At 37.3% G+C, this 22566-nt stretch overlaps 1 protein-coding gene across 1 annotated transcript in view; it reads left to right on the top strand.

Annotated features, from left to right (window-relative positions):
* Positions 1–22566, top strand: part of GALNT8 (polypeptide N-acetylgalactosaminyltransferase 8) — a gene marked incomplete at both ends in the record, with an annotated part of 42932 nt that overhangs the window by 3254 nt on the left and 17112 nt on the right. Inside the window, 2 exon segments of the mRNA XM_082739017.1 lie at positions 10061–10227; positions 21740–21923. Of these exon segments, the coding sequence (XP_082595143.1) occupies positions 10061–10227; positions 21740–21923 (351 nt within the window).

The raw sequence follows: 22566 nt of genomic DNA, 5'->3' as shown, positions 1-22566 counted from the left end.
CTCTTTTTTTTTTACTGGATATTTTAGAATTTTCTTTATATTAGACTATGTCATCTGTACATAGAGAAAGTTGTTCTTCCTTTCCAATATGATGTTTTTTTTTCCAATATGATGATTTTTATTTAATTTTCTTGCTTAGAAATCATCAGTAAAATGTCACATAGAAGTGGTGAGAGAGGGTACTGTGTTTTGTTCCTCATTAAATATTTCACCATTATGTTAGCCATGGCTTTTTGTACATGCCCTTTATCAGAAATCTCCTTCTATTTCTAGTTTGTTTAGTGTTTTTTTCCTTTCTTTTTTTTCTTGTTATGAAGGCATCAGAAGCTTTTTCTGTGTCTATCAAATTGGTCACGTGGTTTTATTCATAATATATTAATGTAGTGTATTACATAAATTTATGATAGGATGCCAAACAAATCTTAAATTCATGGCATAAATTCTACCTTACCATAGTATATAATTGTTTCCATTTGTTACTGGATTTTGTTTGCTAATATTTTGAGGATTTTTGTGTTTCTATTCATAAGAAGGATTGGTTTGTAGTTTTCTTTCCTTGTGACATTTTTTTTGTTTGTTTTTTTAAAGGTTGTAATTATTTATTTGACAAAGAGAGATTGAGAGAGAGATCACAAGTAGGGAGAGTGGCAGACAGAGGGAGAGGGAGAAGCTGGCTCCCTGCTGAGCAGAAAGCCTGACTTGGGGCTTGATCCAGGATCCTGAAGGCAGACACTTAATCAACTGAGACACCCAGGTGCTCCTTTTTGTTTGGTTCTGAACTAAGTAATATTGGCTTCATAGAATGACTTGAGAAATGTTTCCTTTTATATATTTTGGAGATATTTGTGAACTATTGGTACTAATTCTTTTTTAAATATTTGATAGAATTCATCAGTAAAGCCATCTGGGCCTGGATCTATTTTCATGTATAATTAGTGATTAGTAATACGATCTCTTTACTTGATGTAGGTCTATGCAGATTTCTATTTTTTTTTTCAAGATTTTATTTAAATTCAAGTTAGTTAACATATAGTGTAGTATTAGTTTCAGGGGTAGAACTTAATGATTCATCAGTTGATATAACACCCAGCGCTCATGATCCTGAGTGCCCCTCACCCAGTTATGCCATTCCCCATCTACCTCCTCTTCAGCAACCCTCAGTTTGTTCCCTTGAGCTAAGAGTCTCTAATGATTTTCTTTCCTCTCTGTTTTCTTCTTATTTTAGTTTTTCTTCCCTTCCCTTATGTTCATCTGTTTTGTTTCTCAAATTCAACATATGAATGAAATCATATGGTATTTGTCATTCTCTGACTGACTTGTTTTGCTTAACACAATATACTCTAGTTCCATCCATGTCATTGCAAATGGCAAATTTTCATTCTTTTTGATGGCTGAGTAATATTCCATTACACACACTCACACACACACGCATTCCACATCTTCTTTATCCACTCATCAGTTGATGGACATTTGGGCTCTTTCCATGGTTTGGCTAACAGACACATGAAAAAACATTCAACATCATTTGGCATCAGGGAAATACAAATCAAAACCACTATGGAAACAAAACAAAACAAAACAAAGCAAAACAAAAACACTATGAGATATCACCTCACACCAGTCAGAATGGCTAAAATTAATGACTCAGGGAACAGCAGATGTTGGCAAAGATGCAGAGAAAGGGAAACCCTCTTACACTGTTGGTGGGAATGCAAACTGGCACAGCCATTCTGGAAAATAGTATGGAGGTTCCTCAAAAAGTTAAAAATAGAAGTACCCTATGTCCCAGCAGTTGCACTATTAGGTATTTATCTCAAGGATACAAAAATAGTGATTTGAAGAGACTCATGCACCCCAATGTTTATAGCAACACTATTCATAATAGATTTATTTTATTCTTCAGTTTCTTTCTTTTTTAAATTAAAAAAAAATTTTATCAACATATAATATATTATTAGCCCCAGGGGTACAGGTCCGTGAATTGCCAGGTTTACGCAATTCACAGCACTCACCATAGCACATACCTTCCCCAAAGTCCATAACCCAACAACCTTCTCCCTACCTCCCTCCCACTGGCAACCCTCAGTTTGTTTTGTGAGATTAAAAGCCTCTTATGGTTTGTCTCCTTCCCAATCCTATCTTGTTTCATTTAATCCTTTCATACCCCCCAAACCCCCCACATTGCCTCTCAACTTCTTCATATCAGGGAGATCATATGATAATTGTCTTCCTCTGATTGACTTATTTCGCTAAGCATAATACCCTTTAATTCCATCCACATCGTCACAAATGGCAAGATTTAATTTCTTTTGATGGCTGCAATATATACATATATATATATATATATATATATATATATATATATATATATATATCAATATCACCTCTTCTTTATCCATTCATCTGTTGATGGACACATAGGTTCTTTCCATGGTTTGGCTATTGTGGACATTGCTGCTATAAACATTCAGATGCACGTGCCCCTTTGGATCACTATATTTGTCTCTTTAGGGTAAACCCAGTAGTGAGACCACTGGGTCATAGGGTAGCTTTATTTTCAACTTTTTGAGGAAACTCCAAGCTGTTTTCCAGAGTGGTTGCACCAGCTTACATTCCCACCACCAGTGTAGGAGGGTTCCCCTTTCTCCACATCCTCGCCAGCATCTGTCATTTCCTGACTTGTTAATTTTAGCCTTTCTGACTGGTGTGAGGTGGTATCTCATTGTGATTTTGATTTGTATTTCCCTGATGCTGAGTGATGTGGAGCACTTTTCCATGTGTCTGTTGGCCATCTGGATGTCTTCTTTGAAGAAATGTTTGTTCATATCCTCTGCCCATTTCTTGATTGGATTATTTGTTTTTGGGTGTTCAGTTTGATAAGTTCTTTGTAGATTTTGGATACTAGCCCTTTATCTGATATGTCATTTGTGAATATATTCTCTCATTCTGTCAGTTGTCTTTTGGTTTTGTTAACTGTTTCCTTTGCTGTGCAGAAGCTTTTGATCTTGATGAAGTCCCAATGTTCATTTTTGCCCTTGCTTCCCTCGCCTTTGGTGATATTTCTAGGAAGAAGTTGCTGCAGCTGAGGTCAAAGAGGTTGCTGCCTGTGTTCTCCTTAAGGATTTTGATGGATTCCTTTCTCACATTGAGGTCCTTCATCCATTTTGAGTCTATTTTCATGTGTGGTGTAAGGAAATGGTCCAGTTTCATTTTTCTGCATGTAGCTATCTGATTTCCCCAACACCATTTGTTGAAGAGACTGTCTTTTTTCCATTCTTTCCTGCTTTGTCAAAGATTAGTTGACCATAGAGTTGAGGGTCTTTTTCTGGGCTTTCTATTCTGTTCCATCAACCTATGTGTCTGTTTTTGTGCCAGCAGTATACTGTCTTGATGATGACAGCTTTGTAACAGAGCTTGAAGTCTGGAGTTGTGATGCCACCAACTTTGGCTTTCTTTTTCAACATTCCTCTGGCTATTTGAGGTCTTTTCTGGTTCCATATAAATTTTAAGATTATTTGTCCCATTTCTTTGAAAAGAAAATGGATGGGATTTTGATAGGGATTGCATTAAATGTGTAGATTGCTTTAGGTTGCATAGACATTTTCACAATATTTGTTCTTGCAATCTATGAGCATGGAACCTTTTCCCATTTTTTTGTGTCTTCCTCAATTTCTTTCATGAGTACTTTATAGTTTTCTGAGTATAGATTCTTTGTCTCTTTGGTTACGTTTATTCCTAGGTATCTTATGGTTTGGGATGCAATTGTAAATGGGATTGAGTCCTTAATTTCTATTTCTTTTGTCTTACTGCTGGTGTATAGAAATGCAACTGATTTCTGTGCATTGATTTTATATCCCGACACTTTACTGAATTCCTGTACAAATTCTAGCAGATTTGGAGTGGAGTTTTTTGAGTTTTCCAAACAAAGTATCATATCATCTGCAAAGAGTGATAGTTTGACTTCTTTGCTGATTTGGATGCCTTTAATTTCTTTTTGTTGTTTGATTGCTGAGGCTAGGTGTTTAGTTTCTTTTGATAATTTATGACTCTTTAGAAATTTGTCCATCTAATCTAAATTTTCTAATTTGTGAGAAGATTATTTGTTTATAGTGTTCCTTTATAATCTTCTTTAATTTCAGGGAGATCAATAGTGATGTCCCACTTTTATTCCTGATTTTGATAATTTGAATATTCTTTATTATTTTCTTGGTCAGTCTAGCTGAACATTTGTAAAATATGTTGATGTTTTTAAAGAACCAACTTTTCACTGATTGTCTCAATTTTCATATCTGTTCTCCCTTTTATGTATTTTTACTCTCATCTTTCCTTCCTTTTCCTTGCTTTGGATTTAATTTGCACTTTCTATTTTCTTCAGGTATAAGGCTAGATTATTGAAATTGAGATCATTCGTTTTTAAAAAACATACTTATTGATAGCTATAAATTTGTTTCCTAGCTCCTCTTTAGCTTTATTCCAAAAGTGTTGGTATATTGTGCTATTTTTTTTCAGTCATCTCAATATATTTTCTAGTTTCCATTGTAATTTTTTTTGACTCAGTGGTTACTTAGGAATGTATTGTTTAATTTCCACATATTTGTGAATTTTCCTTTTTTATTGTTTTTATCTCTAATGTCACTCCATTGTAATGAGAGAATCATATTTTGTATTAACTTAATCTTAAAAAATTATTGAGGCTTATTTTGTATGCTAGCAAAATGGTCTCTTCTGGAGAATGTTGTATGTGTAGTTTGAAATGTATTGTGCTGTTATTGGGTAGAGTGTTCTCTAGATGTCTGTTAGATATAGTTGGTTTATAGTGTAGTTTAATCTTCTGCCTCATCTTTCCTTTTTTATCTTTTGCCTAGTTGTATCTATTATCAGAAGTGGGATATTGAAGTCTCTAATTATTGTTGTTCAATCGTCTCTTACTTCTTTCAGTTCTGTCAGTTTTTATTTCATGTATTTTGGGACTACCTGCTCACCATAGTCAAGTGACCAGGAAATCAGACTGAGACCATTCTTCCTTTCAATCTTCAGGGCTTGTCTTGGATGAGGTCTTCATACTTACCATACCTGTCCTTTGCTTAGAACTTTTCAGAACCTACCTATTTTTGTTAGTCTTCATTGTTTTGTCCTACTGGTCTGTTCAGTCTTATTTTTTGCCTCTATTGCTGAGCAGTGCAGTTTTTCAAACAGTGTGTGGTCTTTTGTGTCCTTGTGGATTCATGTGTACTGCAGCCTTTGCCTAAAATTTCTTGTACTCTCAGGGACTGCAGCTCAAATGTCTATATAGATCTACCATATAAGGGGCGTGGTAAACAGGGAAACATATGTTGTGAGTAACTGTAGCAACTCGAACTCTAGTCAGAGGAGGTGCTATCAGCAGGGAAGGTGGATGGAGAGAGATGTTCAGTTTTTCAGAGAGATCAAAAGCCTGGATTTTTTTTTAATGTTGGCAATTAATAATGAATCATGGGACACCTTATCAAAAACTAATGATGGGGGTGTCTGGGTGGCTCAGAGGGTTAAGCCTCTGCCTTTGGCTCAGGTCATGATCTCAGGGTCCTGGGATCAAGCCCCACATTGAGCCCCATATTGAGTCCCGTATGGAGCTCTCTGCTCAGCAGGGAGCCTGCTTCACCCTCTCTCTCTGCCTGCTCTCTGCATAGTTGTGATCTCTGTCTGTCAAATAAATAAATAAAATCTTTGGAAAAAAAAAGAAAAAGAATAGAGAAAGCCAACAGAGTTGTGTTTTAAAAGAGTAACAAAATTAATAAAACTTTAGCTAAGCTGGCCAAGAAAAAAACAGAAAAGACAAAAATCACGATTGGAAGAAATTCATCACTATCGGCCTTATAGAAATAAAAGACTATTAAGGAGTACTGTAACAACTCTCTCCCAACAAACTAGATAATCTAGAAGAAGTGTATGAATTCTTACAAACACTACCAAAACTGGAAGAAGGGGAAATAGAAAATCTGAGTAAAGCTCTCACAGGAGATTGAATTAGTAACTGTATTATTACTCAGGTCCAGACAGCTTCACTGGTGAATTCTACCAAAGTTTAAACATGAATTACCTTCAACTCTTCTTAAACTCTTCCTAACAATAGAAGAGAAGGGGACACTCCACAACTCATTATATGAGGTCAGTTTTACCCTGATACCAAAGCCAGATAAATACCTTGCAAGAAAAGAAAACTGCAGAGCAGCATGCCTTATAGGGATAGAGGATTTTGACTATAGATGTCAAAATCCTTAGCAAAACATGAGCAAACTGAATATAACAGAATAGAAACAGGATTACACACCACAATCAAGCTGGGATTTAAGCCAACAAAATAAAGTTGATTCAAATTCTGAAAATCAATGTAATACATCATCTTAATAGAATAAAAGACAAAAGCCACACTATCATCTCAAGAGACACAGAAAAAAGTATCTGACAGAATCCAACCCTTTCATGATTAAAAACACTCAACAAGCAAGGACTAGATGGGAACTACAAAAAGCCCATATTATTCTAATGGTGAAAGATGGAAAGCTTTCCCCATATGATGAAACTAAATAAGTATGTTGGACATCAATACTTGTATTCAGTATTTTAGTCAGGCAAGAAAAAGAAATAAAGGCAACCATTTTAAGATGGGAAAAGTAAAACTCTTTCTATTCACAGGTGGCATGATCTTTTATATAGGAAATCATAAAAACCCATTAAAAACCATTAGAAACAATAAATGAATACAGCAGAGTTGCAAGATGCAAGATCAATACACAAAATTTAATCATGTTTCTACAGATTTGTAATTAACAATTCAAAAATAAAATTAAGAAAACAATGTCATTTAGCCTCAAAAATACTTGGGAATAAATTTAACAATGAAGTGAAAGCCTGTAGATGGACAACTATAAGACATGAGTTAAGAAATTAAAGATTTAAATAAATGGCAAACATCCCATATTCATTGTTGGAACATTTAATGTGTTAAAATAACCATAGTCTCCAGTTTGACCTAAAACTGAATTTGGGGTAGAAATTGACAAGTTGATTCCAAAATTAAAATGGAAACATAAATGATCTCAATAGCCAAAACACCTTGAAAAAGAATAGAGAATAGAGAAAAGAAGAATAAAGTTACAGGACTCAGATTTTCTCTATTTCAAAACTTACTACAAAGCTATAATCATCAAGACAAGTTTTAACTGGTTAAGGATAGATATATAAATCTGTGGAATAGAATCAATACCCAGAAATAAGCTGTTACTTTTATGGTCAATTGATTCTTGACAAGGGTGTCATTATATTGTGACTTATACTAAGAAATATATATTTGGTCTTCACCCCTGTTCCTGACATGGAGTATCTAAAATCCTTGTAATTTCCTAAGTTAGAAGAGAGATGAAAGTGTCTTTTGGTATCTTTAACAAGCTCCTTTCAGCCCTGAGTTAATAAGGTCACTCTTGGAAACCCTCTAAGGATGTAAGCTGGTTACCAGAGTAATGAACTCTATAATTATAAGGTTGGGATGTTCAGCTCCTCTATATCTTCAGACAGGAGAGTGGGGATGGAGATAGACTTGACCACTAACAGGCAATGATCTTATCAATTATGTCTTTTGAAGCATGAAGCATGCCAGGGGTGTGCTGTACCTCAAAACTCCACTTGGGACAGAAGACCCTATGCTCTGGACCTTTTGGAACCTTATCCTGTATATCTCTCCACATGGCAATTCACTCATATCTTTTAGTATTCTTCTTAATAAACTGGTAATCTAGTAAGTAAACTGTTTTCCTGAGTTCTGTGAGCTGTTCTAGCAAATTAACCCAAGTAGGGGGTCTTGGAAACTTATGATCTATAGCTAGTGGGCCAGAAGCACTGATAACAACCTGAACTTGTGATTGGCATCCAGAGTGGTGTGTGTGTGTGGGGGGGGGTGATGTCTTGTGGGTGTGAACTCTTAACCTGTGTGATCTGACATTAACTTCAGGTAAGTAGTATCAGAATTCAGCTAAATTATAGGACACCCAACTGGTGTCACAGAATTATTTGATGTTGAGGAAAAAAAAAACCACAACACACGATCTGGTCATCAAGGTTTTCATTATGAGTAGTGCTGTGAGTAGAGAGAAAGAGATACACAGGAGAGTTTTTCCTCTTTAGAGGTACTAAGACAGCAGAATGAGGGCAAGAATTATCTCTTCAACAGATGGCACTGAGACAACTGGTTAGTTATATGCTAACAGATGAAACTAGGCTCTTATATCATACAATTCATAAATATCAACTCAAATGATCATAGATGTATATAAAACTAATGCTCTTAAGAGAAAACACAAGAGTAAATCTCAGAGATCATGGGTTAGTCAATGGTTTTTAGATGCGGCACCAAAAGCATAAGTAACTGAACAATTAGACTTTATCAAAACTGAAAAATTTTTGCTGCAAATAATATCATCAAGAAGGTTAAAAAAAAGCTCACAGGCTAGGAGAAAATGTTTGCAAACCATATATCTGATAAAGTACTTGAATCTAGAATACATTAGTAACTCTTAAAACTCAATAATAAAAAGACAAATAATCAAATTAAAAATAAAGACGCACATTGCTCCAAAAAAGATACACACATGGCCAAAAAGCACACCTGAAACTAATGATATATTAACTGTATATTAACTCATTTAATTTAAATAAAATAAATTAATAGAAAAATGAAAAATAAAAGGTGCTTAACATCATTACTTACTGGGGAAATGGAAATCAAAGTCACAGGGAGGTAATACTTCACACCCACTGGGATGACTATCAGCAAAATGATAAATAATGACAAGTGTTGTCCAGGTTGTAGAGAAATTAGGACCCTCATTCATTACTGGCGGTAATGTAAAATGGTACAGCTTACTTTGGAAAACACTACAGCAGTTCATCAAATTGTTAAACAGAGTTGTCCTTTGACTTAGCAACTGTACTCTTAGGTGTATATATAAGCGAAATGAAGACATATGCCAACACAAAACTTGTTCAAGAATGTTCACAATGGAATTAGCAACAGCCAAAAAATGGAAAACATTTTAAGTGCCCAACAGCTGATGAATGGATAAACATGTGGTGTATCCATGCAATGGAATATTGTTTGACAATAAAAAAGGATGAAGGTCTGATGCATGCCACTATGTGGATGAACCTTGAAAACATTATGCTAAGTGAAAGAAGATAGTCATAAAAAACAACATATTGTATTTCCATTTATATGAAAAGCCAGAACAGACAATTCTATGGAGATAGAAAGTATATTAGTGGTTGCCTTTGGCTGAAGGGAGTCAGGGTGGAATGGGTTGGGGAGAAATGAACAGTGACTGGTAATGGGTATGGAGTTTCTTTTTAGTGTGATGAAAGTGTTCTAAAATTTGACAGTGGTAATGGTTGCTCAACACTGTGAATGTTATAAAAACACTTGTTTATTTTTAAATAGGTGAATTTTTATAATACATGAAGCATATCTCAATAAAGATGTTAAAAGCAAAGAGTAAGCTAGTATCTGGCATGTGTTAAGCATTTAATAAGGTAAACTATGAAATTAGTTTAATTACCAAGCATAATTCTTTGAACAGTTCTGAACTTCTCTGTAGTAGTGAAGTAGAGGTTTGTGTCAGAAATGACTGACAGTTTGAGAACATGGGGAAAATGTGGTGGTGATGACAGAAGACCCCTGGCAAGAAAGAAAATTTAGAGATGGGAGAAGAATAGGGATTCCTTTTTGGGAAATGTTAGATGGTAGAGTGGATCCATCCACTGAAGATTAATATGAATAATCTTCATATTAATTCAAACATGAATTAATATGAATTAATATAATTTATCCTCATTACAGGAAATTTTTGGTTAAATAGATATAAAATCTTGCTACTTTGGCAATCACCTGAGTTTCCCTTCCTAAAGAGTTTGGGGTTGGTGAGCTGATGGATATATTAAATCATCATATATAGTGAAGGGGTAGATTGGATAGTAATGTTTACATAATTTTTAAAAAATAATATAGTTATTTAAAATTGTTTTCTTGTAGGTGTCTTCAGAAGACATTCCCTTCACAACTCCCATCCCTTGGTGTCATTCTCATATTCATGAATGAAGCTCTGTCGATTATACAATGTGCTATCACTAGTGTCATCAACCGCACCCCCTCTCAGTTGTTAAAGGAGATCATCTTGGTGGATGATTTTAGCTCAAATGGTGAGCAACTTGATCAAAGAATAATAGTTTGTTGACTGTGTTGGCTGGGAAAGTGTTTTCTCTTAGAGTTTAGGACACTTTGAGCTCCTTCTATAGTGAAGAGAAAGGGATCATTTACTGAGGCCCTATGTGCTGGACACATTAATCTTCACAAAGTCGAGGCAGAAGATGATCATCTTGATTATGCAGATGGGGAAACTAAGAGAGTTAGAGCACATAATGTGACCAAATTGCATAGCAAGTTAATGGTGGAGCTGAGTGAGGTCCAGGACTGAGTGGCTCCAAAGCCTTTCTATGCACCATGATGGAGACCTGAGGGAGTGAAGTGGGGTCCAAAATTAGACACCAGATACCAAGAAGGGAGTTAGAACTGTTCCCTATGAGGAAAAGCAATCTTCCTGGGTAATTAAATCCAGAGAAAATGGAACTCTGGATGTGGAGACTCTTCACAGTGGCCACGTTTCTTGTCCACAGCATCCTCCTTCCCCATTCCTATCTAGTTCACCAGAGGGGACAGGGAGAAGTGGGAAATTGTGGACCTGACTCCTTATTTTCTGGGATTTTAGAATCCCGGTTTTTCCTTTATAAGCTCCATGTCCATGGGTATCTCAACTTCTCCATGTTCCGATTTCCTTATCTGCAAAACATGAATGTTGGTAATAATAACTATCTCATAAACTGTAAGGAGAGTTACATGAGATAACCATGGCAGCTGACATTGTTCTAAGCACCTTATGTGTGTTAACTGTTTTAATCATTATAGTAGCCTATGGGGAAGAACCACTGTTTTGGCCGCTTTACAGATGCAAAAACCTAAGGGATAGTCTGGCTAAGGAATTTGCTAAATACCACAGTGCTGGTAAGAGAAAAAATTGAGATTTGCAGATTCCAGAGCCCTATCTCTAGCCACTAGGTTCACTAATATGATATGTAGGTTATGAATAGTACTTAGCACATATTAACCTCTCAGCCAGTGTTAGCTCTTAGTTTTTTAAATTTTGAAGAAACTAGAAAAAAGTCCTAGAGATTTAGGCTAGCAATAAGGAAGAAATTTCTGAGAGTAGGGACTGTGGAGTGGCTGATCATGGGAGGCAGAATATTTTCCTTCTCTGGGGGATTTTTAAGTACCAGATAGGAACCTATTGTAGATTCAAATTAGGGGCAGTTTGACCCAAGAAGAAGAGGCAAATGACCTCTAAACTTTGCTTTTTGGATTTCCAGACACTAAAAATATTCCTTTAATGTTTTAAATACCTTCCTTTCTTGTCATTTCAATATAAATGCACAAAAAATAATTATGAAGGTACAGTTCCTAAGCTGAATTACATTGAAAACCAAAGAAAAGAAAATGGCTGAGTTCATTCCTTTCTGGGCAGACACACCTGGTTTTTTAGTAAGAAATAAGAACTTGACTAGAAAGACTTCTGTCCTAGACATTTGAACACACCTTGGCACCACTTCCTGTCTCTGTGAGATGATTTGAGGCAAATTTGAGGTGATTTGAGATGATTTGCCTCAAATCTTCTCACCTGTCTGAGACTCAGCTTTTTCATGGGACAAATGTAAGAGCTGAGTTGAGGGACCCCTGAAGATATCATTTCCTGTGGGAGAAAAATCAGTGGCTCTTTAATTCCACATTTTATAAAAAGTAGATAAGAATTATTTCAAGATTTCTACCTATGGAACAATGAAATAAAAAGGTACAAGATTACCTTTTCTCTACATTGGGTAGACACATAAAGAGAAGTCAAGCAGAACTCTGGATCGTTCCAAACCATTCCCCTATCATATAACACATCTCTCTCACTTTGGTCAAGAACCTATTATGCTTTTCATAGAGATAATGTATAAATGGGCACAGAAGAGGGGACTGTTAGTCATTCTTTGACCAATGTCCCTGGTACAGGAATTAGCTTCTCTCTCATTAACCATGAAAATATCAACTAGATTGGTTCTACACAGAACTTAAGAATCTGTTTTGTGTTAAATTGAAGAAAATAAATGGAAGTCTACCACATAGGCCACAAGAGAAACTTACTGTTCATTTGACTTTGTGGAGCAAGAAACTCAACTACTTTATGTCTCTAGTTCCTCATCTGTATTACAGTGGAAATAATAGTGTTTACCTGATAGCACAATTTTGAAGATTAAATAAGACGTGTAAAGTCCTCAACATAAGACTTGCTCCCAATAAATGTGAAGTAGAGTTATTACTCCATATTTGCCTTAAAATCATTTGTAGTATGTTGAAATGCCATAACTTGGTTATGTCCCCTTCCTTTTCCCCCTAGATATGAAGCTTCATTTTTATCCGGTCAAATATTTCAACTGTCAACAGAGCTAATCCAATTTTTTCAGAATTTGTACTAATATAAGTGGGATTCTCTATTTTCTCTCCAAATTTAGGCAAATTTTATAACTAAACTATTTATTGAGTTTGCACCAAAAACAGGCACTATGCAGGGAAGACAATGTCAGTGATTTCAAGAAATTCCTGTATTAATTTATGAGGCAAGACATACCCATGGAAAGATATTTCAGTATATGAAGAATGGTGTGTCAAATTGAGTGAGCTGTCAGAGAGGGCAAGAAAGCCTGGAGAAATGGCTGAGATGAGCTAGAGAGCCTTCCAGGAGGAGGAGGACTTGGATTGGGGCTTGAAAATTTGGTAGGATTTAGAAAAAAAAAAAAAGTGGAAGATTGGGTGTGTGTATGTGGGTGTGGGAGATAGAGAGTGATGGAAAGAATGATATGAGCAAATCTGCCAAAGCCAGAAGCAGCCTGAGCTGAGCATCCTGGAATAAAGAATTTGGGGACAAAGAGGACCAGTGGGAGAGCAAGGCTGAGAAGGGAGCACAAGCTTACTTTAGAAGATCCACTGAAAGGTCTTTAATTCTTGTGCTGGACTGTAGTCATTATTTCTGAGAGGATAAATCAGAATCTATAAGTCATAAAATTTTGGAATTGGAAGGATCCTGACATATTATCCAGCCTTTCTTCTAAGCTGAGGAAACAGAGATCCCCAAATGAGAAGTGACAGAATTAGATAGTGAGGGAAGTTGAATTACACCTAGATATCCAGGGTCTATGGCAAACTTTTTTCCTTTTTTCTTTTTCCCCCCACATTTTTTGTTCACAGAGTTTATTTAAGGACTCATATTGAATACTCAAGTGATTTTTTTTTTTTATTGAGATGGAGTTTTATTACGTGAGGATACATAAAATTCTCTCAGGATAGGGGTCCTGACATGGGTTGTCACTGAGGGCTTTTAGGGTTGGTCTTTTACTGAAGGCTAACCAAGTTACTTAAATCCTTTTAACATCTCTATTGATAGCACCATTGAGTAAGGACTAGTGATAACATCTTTAAAGGCTTACTTCCTTCTTAGGGTCTGGTAATTCTTTTTTTTTTTTTATTGTAAATTTTTCTTTTTTTATTAATTTTTTATTTTTTATAAACATATATTTTTATCCCCAGGGGTACAGGTCTGTGAATCACCAGGCTTACACACTTCACAGCACTCACCAAAGCACATACCCTCCCCAATGTCCATAATCCCACCCCCTTCTCCCAAACCCCCTGCCCCCAGCAACCCTCAGTTTGTTTTGTAAGATTAAGAGTCACTTATGGTTTGTCTCCCTCCCAATCCCATCTTGTTTCATTTATTCTTCTCCTACCCACTTAAGCCCCCATGTTGCATCACCACTTTCTCATATCAGGGAGATCATATGATAGTTGTCTTTCTCTGCTTGACTTATTTCGCTAAGCATGATATGCTCTAGTTCCATCCATGTTGTCGCAAATGGGAAGATTTCATTTCTTTTGATGGCTGCATAGTATTCCATTGTGTATATATACCACATCTTGATCCATTCATCTGTTGATGGACATCTAGGTTCTTTCCATAGTTTGGCTATTGTGGACATTGCAGCTATAAACATTCGGGTGCACGTGCCCCTTTGGATCACTACATTTGTATCTTTAGGGTAAATACCCAATAGTGCAATTGCTGGGTCATAGGGCAGTTCTATTTTCAACATTTTGAGGAACCTCCATGCTGTTTTCCAGAGTGGCTGCACCAGCTTGCATTCCCACCAACAGTGTAGGAGGGTTCCCCTTTTTCTGCATCCTCGCCAGCATCTGTCATTTCCTGACTTGTTGATTTTAGCCATTCTGACTGGTGTGAGGTGATATCTCATTGTGGTTTTGATTTGTATTTCCCTGATGCTGAGTGATATGGAGCACTTTTTCATGTGTCTGTTGGCCATCTTGATGTCTTCTTTGCAGAAATGTCTGTTCATGTCCTCTGCCCATTTCTTGATTGGATTATTTGTTCTTTGGGTGTTGAGTTTGCTAAGTTCTTTATAGATTCTGGACACTAGTCCTTTATCTGATATATCGTTTGCAAATATCTTCTCCCACTCTGTCAGTTGTATTTTGATTTTGTTAACTGTTTCCTTTGCTGTGCAAAAGCTTTTGATCTTGATGAAATCCCAATAGTTCATTTTTTCCCTTGCTTCCCTTGCCTTTGGCGTTGTTCCTAGGAAGATGTTGCTGCGGCAGAGGTCGAAGAGGTTGCTGCCTGTGTTCTCTTCAAGGATTTTGATGGATTCCTTTCGCACATTGAGGTCGTTCATCCATTTTGAGTCTATTTTTGTGTGTGGTGTAAGGAAATGGTCCAATTTCATTTTTCTGCATGTGGCTGTCCAATTTTCCCAGCACCATTTATTGAAAAGGCTGTCTTTTTTCCATTGGACATTCTTTCCTGCTTTGTCGAAGATTAGTTGGCCATAGAGTTGAGGGTCTATTTCTGGGCTCTCTATTTTGTTCCATTGATCTATGTGTCTGTTTTTGTGCCAGTACCATGCTGTCTTGATGATGACAGCTTTGTAATAGAGCTTGAAGTCCGGAATTGTGATGCCACCAACGTTAGCTTTCTTTTTCAATATCCCTTTGGCTATTCGAGGTCTTTTCTGGTTCCATATAAATTTTAGCATTATTTGTTCCATTTCTTTGAAAAAGATGGATGGTACTTTGATAGGAATTGCATTAAATGTGTAGATTGCTTTAGGTAGCATAGACATTTTCACAATATTTATTCTTCCAATCCAGGAGCATGGAACATTTTTCCATTTCTTTGTGTCTTCCTCAATTTCTTTCATGAGTACTTTATAGTTTTCTGAGTATAGATTCTGTGTCTCTTTGGTTAGGTTTATTCCTAGGTATCTTATGGTTTTGGATGCAATTGTAAATGGGATTGACTCCTTAATATCTCTTTCTTCTGTCTTGCTGTTGGTGTAGAGAAATGCAACTGATTTCTGTGCATTGATTTTATATCCTGACAATTTACTGAATTCCTGTATAAGTTCTAGCAGCTTTGGAGTGGAGTCTTTTGGGTTTTCCACATATAGTATCATATCATCTGCGAAGAGTGATAATTTGACTTCTTCTTTGCCGATTTGGATGCATTTAATTTCCTTTTGTTGTCTGATTGCTGAGGCTAGGACCTCTAGTACTATGTTGAATAGCAGTGGTGATAATGGACATCCCTGCCGTGTTCCTGACCTTAGCGGAAAAGCTTTCAGTTTTTCTCCATTGAGAATGATATTTGCGGTGGGTTTTTCATAGATGGCTTTGATGATATTGAGGTATGAGCCCTCTATCCCTACACTTTGAAGAGTTTTGATCAGGAAGGGATGCTGTACTTTGTCAAATGCTTTTTCAGCATCTATTGAGAGTATCATATGTTTCTTGTTCCTTCTTTTATTGATGTGTTGTATCACATTGACTGATTTGCGGATGTTGAACCAACCTTGCAGCCCTGGAATAAATCCCACTTGGTCGTGGTGAATAATCTTTTTAATGTACTGTTGAATCCTATTGGCTAGTATTTTGTTGAGTATTTTCGCATCTGTGTTCATCAAGGATATTGGTCTATAGCTCTCTTTTTTGGTGGGATTCTTGTCTGGTTTTGGGATCAAGGTGATGCTGGCCTCATAAAATGAGTTTGGAAGTTTTCCTTCCATTTCTATTTTTTGGAACAGTTTCAGGAGAATAGGAATTAGTTCTTCTTTAAATGTTTGGTAGAATTCCCCCGGGAAGCCGTCTGGCCCTGGGCTTTTGTTTGTTTGGAGATTTTTAATGACTGTTTCAATCTCCTTACTGGTTATGGGTCTGTTCAGGCTTTCTATTTCTTCCTGGTTCAGTGTGGTAGTTTATATGTTTCTAGGAATGCATCCATTTCTTCCAGATTGTCAAATTTATTGCCGTAGAGTTGCTCATAGTATGTTCTTATAATAGTTTGTATTTCTTTGGTGTTAGTTGTGATCTCTCCTCTTTCATTCATGATTTTATTTATTTGGGTCCTTTCTCTTTTCTTTTTGATAAGTCGGGCCAGGGGTTTATCAATTTTATTAATTCTTTCAAAGAACCAGCTCCTAGTTTCGTTGATTTGTTCTATTTTTTTTTTGGTTTCTATTTCATTGATTTCTGCTCTGATCTTTATGATTTCTCTTCTCCTGCTGGGCTTAGGGTTTCTTTCTTGTTCTTTCTCTAGCTCCTTTAGGTGTAGGGTTAGGTTGTGTACCTGAGACCTTTCTTGTTTCTTGAGAAAGGCCTGTACTGCTATATCTTTTCCTCTCAGGACTGCCTTTGTTGTGTCCCACAGATTTTGAACCGTTGTATTTTCATTATCATTTGTTTCCATGATTTTTTTCAATTCTTCTTTAATTTCCCGGTTGACCCATTCATTCTTTAGAAGGATGCTGTTTAGTCTCCATGTATTTGGGTTCTTTCCAAACTTCCTTTTGTGGTTGAGTTCTAGCTTTAGAGCATTGTGGTCTGAAAATATGCAGGGAATGATACCAATCTTTTGATACCGGTTGAGTCCTGATTTAGGACCGAGGATGTGATCTATTCTGGAGAATGTTCCATGTGCACTAGAGAAGAATGTGTATTCTGTTGCTTTGGGATGAAATGTTCTGAATATATCTGTGATGTCCATCTGGTCCAGTGTGTCGTTTAAGGCCTTTATTTCCTTGCTGATCTTTTGCTTGGATGACCTGTCCATTTCAGTGAGGGGAGTGTTAAAGTCCCCTACTATTATTGTATTATTGTTGATGTGTTTCTTTGATTTTGTTATTAATTGGTTTATATAGTTGGCTGCTCCCACGTTGGGGGCATAGATATTTAAAATTGTTAAATCTTCTTGTTGGACAGACCCTTTGAGTATGATATAGTGTCCTTCCTCATCTCTTATTATAGTCTTTGGCTTAAAATCTAATTGATCTGATATAAGGATTGCCACTCCTGCTTTCTTCTGATGTCCATTAGCATGGTAAATTCTTTTCCACCCCCTCACTTTAAATCTGGAGGTGTCTTCGGGCTTAAAATGGGTTTCTTGGAGGCAACATATAGATGGGTTTTGTTTTTTTATCCATTCTGATACCCTGTGTCTTTTGACAGGGGCATTTAGCCCATTCACATTCAGGGTAACTATTGAGAGATATGAATTTAGTGCCATTGTATTGCCTATAAGGTGACTGTTACTGTATATGGTCTCTGTTCCTTTCTGATCTACCACTTGTAGGCTCTCTCTTTGTTTAGAGGACCCCTTTCAATATTTCCTGTAGAGCTGGTTTGGTGTTTGCAAATTCTTTCAGTTTTTGTTTGTCCTGGAAGCTTTTAATCTCTCCTTCTATTTTCAATGATAGCCTAGCTGGATAGAGTATTCTTGGCTGCATGTTTTTCTCGTTTAGTGCTCTGAAAATATCATGCCAGCTCTTTCTGGCCTGCCAGGTCTCTGTGGATAAGTCAGCTGCCAATCTAATATTTTTACCATTGTATGTTACAGACTTCTTTTCCCAGGCTGCTTTCAGGATTTTCTCTTTGTCACTGAGACTTGTGAATTTTACTATTAGGTGACAGGGTGTGGGCCTATTCTTATTGATTTTGAGGGGCGTTCTCTGAACCTCCTGAATTTTGATGCTCGTTCCCTTTGCCATATTAGGGACATTCTCCCCAATAATTTTCTTCAGTATACCTTCTGCTCCCCTCTCTCTTTCTTCTTCTTCTGGAATCCCAATTATTCTAATGTTGTTTCGTCTTATGGTGTCACTTATCTCTCGAATTCTCCCCTCGTGGTCCAGTAGCTGTTTGTCCCTCTTTTGCTCAGCTTCTTTATTCTCTGTCATTTGGTCTTCTATATCACTAATTCTTTCTTCTGCCTCATTTATCCTAGCAGTGAGAGCCTCCATTTTTGATTGCACCTCATTAATAGCTTTTTTGATTTCAACTTGGTTAGATTTTAGTTCTTTTATTTCTCCAGAAAGGGCTTTTATATCTCTCGAGAGGGTTTCTCTAATATCTTCCATGCCTTTTTCGAGCCCGGCTAGAACCTTGAGAATTGTCATTCTGATCTCTAGATCTGACATATTACCAATGTCTGTATTGATTAGGTCCCTAGCCTTCGGTACTGCCTCTTGTTCTTTTTTTTGTGTTGAATTTTTACGTCTTGTCATTTTGTCCAGATAAGAGTATATGAAGGGGCAAGTAAAATACTAAAAGAATGGCAACAACCCCAGGAAAATGTGCTTTAACCAAATTAGAAGAGATTCAAAATCGTGAGGGGGTAGAAAGGGGATAAAAAGAGGTTCAAAAAGGAAGAAAGAAAAAAAAAAAAGAAAAAAGAGAAAAAAAAGAAAAGAAAAGAATTAAAAAAAAGAAAACACCTAATAAAAATGTAAAAAATAAAAATATATATATATTAGATAAACTAGTAAAAAATCATTAAAAAAGAAAAAGGTATAGTTAAAAAAAAATTTTTTACCCGAAGGTGAGAAAAAAAAAAACAAAAAATGAAAAAGAAAAAAATTAAATTAACTGCAAGACTAAAAAAAATCACAGGAAAAAAGCCATGAGTTCCGTGCTGGGCTTTCTCCTCCTCTGGAATTCTGCTGCTCTCCTTAGTATTGAAACTGCACTCCTTGGTAGGTGAACTTGGTCTTGGCTGGATTTCTTGTTGATCTTCTGGGGGAGGGGCCTGTTGTAGTGATTCTCAAGTGTCTTTGCCCCAGGCGGAATTACACCGCCCTTAGCCCTTACCCAGGCAGGGGTGAGTAATCTGCTCGGGTTTGCTTTCAGGAGCTTTTGTTCCCTGAGCGCTTTCCGTAGAGTTCTGGAGGACGGGAATACAAATGGCAGCCTCCTGGTCTCCGGCCGGAGGAGCCGAGAGCCCAGGGCCGCACTCCTCAGTGCGCCCTCAGAGAACAGCGCCCAGTTACTCCCGTCTGCCTGACCTCCGGCCGCGCTCCGAGCTCACCGAGCCTGCGACCGCTTCAAGGTAACCGGGAGCTGCGAGCTTACTGTCAGCTCTGTCTCTGTAGCCGGCTTTCCCGTTCCAATACCCGCAAGCTCTGCGACACTCAGACACCCCCGATCCTTCTGTGACCCTGCGGGACCTGAGGCCACGCTGACCCCGTGTGGGCTTCGCCCCGGTTTAGCCTCTGGAGCGATGTCCCTCAGCGGAACAGACTTTTAAAAGTCCTGATTTTGTGCGTGGTTGCTCCGCTGCTTGCCGGGAGCCAGCCCCTCCCCCCGGGGTCTATCTTCCCGTCGCTTTGGATTCACTTCTCAGCCGGTCCTACCTTTCAGAAAGTGGTTGTTTTTCTGTTTCCAGAATTGCTGTTCTTCTCTTCGATCTGCCGATGGATTTTCAGGTGTTTGCAATCTTTAGATAAGCTATCTAGCTGATCTCCGGCTAGCTGAAGTAGTCTCAGTCTGCTACTTCTCCGCCATCTTGACTCCTCCTCAAGTGATTTTTAATCCTCATCTTCCTTCTCTTCTTTATCCTGGTTAATCTGGAAATACTGTAATTCCTAATTATGCTCTTAACAACTATGTATGACCAACCACACAGATTATTCTTTATATTTTTTTGTGAGATTTTTAAAATGCCTTTTAGGGAAAGGTACCTACCTCAGAAGTTATGGTAATCCTGTTCTTGCTCCTTTCAATGATTATAACACATTCACCAGGATTTCCAGGTTTTCCATTCACCTTGATTTTTTCTTGAAGAAATTGCTTTTAAAAAAAAAAAATGTAGGCAGAATCCGTGATTCCATCTTCTGTGGGTGGGTGCCATCAAGGGTGTACTTCAGAACCTGATCCTCCCTCCCTCAGTTTGCCATGAACCTTTCAGGGGTACAGTGGTGGCAGGAGAAGAAAAAAAATATGGCAACCCCTTCTAACTGTAAGTAGTCACTTTCTGTGAGTAGTACTTCCTGAAAGTAGTGACTAGTTGAGTGTAGGGACTTTCCAGCTTGGTTTCTCACAGTTGGAGCAAACAGCCTTCAGATCCACTGACTCTCTTTACATTTTCAATTATTGAGTCAGTCTTCCTGGAGTGCATCTGGGAAACTTCTAACATAGGGCAAATTTTTGTGCCACGGTCGTGTGGGTATTGCTTCCAGATCTTGATCACTCCAGCACTTATAAATCTACTTTTCTTCTGAGGGAGGAACTGGCAAGAATCTCATCTCTGGACCCTGGAAAGAGAGGAATGGGAGGAGATCATGATAAACCCAACTAGGCACACACATGGTTCTTGAGGCAGCATGGCTTGGTGGTTAGACACAACGTGAGCTCACATCCAGGAAGTGCCACTTATTAGATGTGTAACTTGGACAAGTTTCTTAATCTCTCTGTGCTTCAGTTTTTTTGTCTGTAAAGTGAGGATACTGAAATACCTACCTTATAAGATAATTTGAAATTAAAATAAATTAATGTTATCAATGGAAAACTCAGTCTCTCAGTTGGATATTTTAAACACTGCTTAGTGATTTGTATGCAAGTTGTTCTCATACATATGGGGAAGTCAACTGGTAGGCTGAGTCAAAGAACAAATTTATAGACAGCCTTTATAAAAGAGAGGGGAAAGAGGGAAGAAAAAAATGACAACGATCTGGGAATAGTGAATCCTGTTTGCACAATTTGGGGATAAATTCATTAGCTAGAAGCTAGAAAAGCGATTAGCTTGGGTGTTCTGTCCAAAATTGGTCCTTGGATAGAAATATGTAAAACAAGACAAAACAGTTTCAGTTGTTTGTGTCTTCTTCAGAAAATCTTCAGAGTTTAGCCATGGGAAAGACATTCCAGGCAGTCTCCACAATATCTGTTCACCAGCACCTCTACCTTAGTTAGGTCAGGTAGGTAGACCTGTGAGAATTCTCAACACACATAAAGCATAAATAACAATCCTTGTTACATGGTAAGCAGTGTGATTATTCTAAGGTAGTTTAACTTCAAGGAAAAGGAGATTAGGAATGGAGCATTAAGCCTGCGGATAGAATGGAGAGAAGTAGGTGCAGGGGAAACACTTTTTCTCACCCAAGATGGTAAATTGCTCATCCTTAACTGGAGGTAGTTCAACCACTACTATATAATAGTGTGAAATTTTGACAGCACATTGATTATTGCACTCAGAATATCTATAGGTGTGCATTTGGTTGGCAGGAGAACTAAAGACATGCTTAGATAAGAAGATAAAGCTTTACAATCGGAAGTATCCAGGACTACTAAAAATAATTCGACATACAAAGAGAGAGGGTCTTGCTCAAGCACGCAACACTGGCAGGAAAGTGGCCACAGCTGATGTAATTGCCATCTTGGATGCTCATGTTGAAGTGAACGTTGGGTGGTAAGGCTGCAGGAGATTTCTTCTCCTAACAAAGGGGAGAAGGGAGATATTGAAAAGGTACTACATAAAAGACAGGGTATTATGGAAATAGGGAAATATAGCACTAGACCTCAAACAAAGAAAATATCCAGAGAGAGGGTGTTTTTACTCAGGGAATTTGGTTGACTAAGGAAGTGTTTTAGTGTTATGGAAGAAAAAAAAAAAGAAAATAACTGTGGGGTTGGAGTGTTGATAACCTTGGAGTTGACAAACTTGGAGTGCTGACTTTGCAAAATAACTTTGTGACTAAATAAGTCACACCTAACTAGACTTTTATGTCCTTAACTATAAATGAAGAAAATTATCTTTTGATAATTCCTAATGTTTTTCTCAGTCCTGAAATTACATGATACAGAGAAAGTTGTATTCTTTGGAGAATCAAATAGTAGACATCATTTTGGAAACAGGGAGATCCAAAGAGTTAATGTAAATTTAGGCAGAATACCAATAGTCCTGTTAATAATGACTTGAGAGTGATATTTGGGTACCAATTCCGAATCTGTTATTGACATAGGTCCGCTGCTAGTAGCTTCAAGTATCCTGAAAACTGCCAAGGTTCTCTGCACTGTGGAGTATCCTACTCACAGCCCAGCACAGCATAAGT

Source organism: Mustela nivalis (assembly GCF_964662115.1).
Source record: "Mustela nivalis genome assembly, chromosome: 7".
Lineage (NCBI taxonomy): Eukaryota > Metazoa > Chordata > Mammalia > Carnivora > Mustelidae > Mustela > Mustela nivalis.
This window is presented reverse-complemented; position numbering and strand designations above follow the sequence as displayed.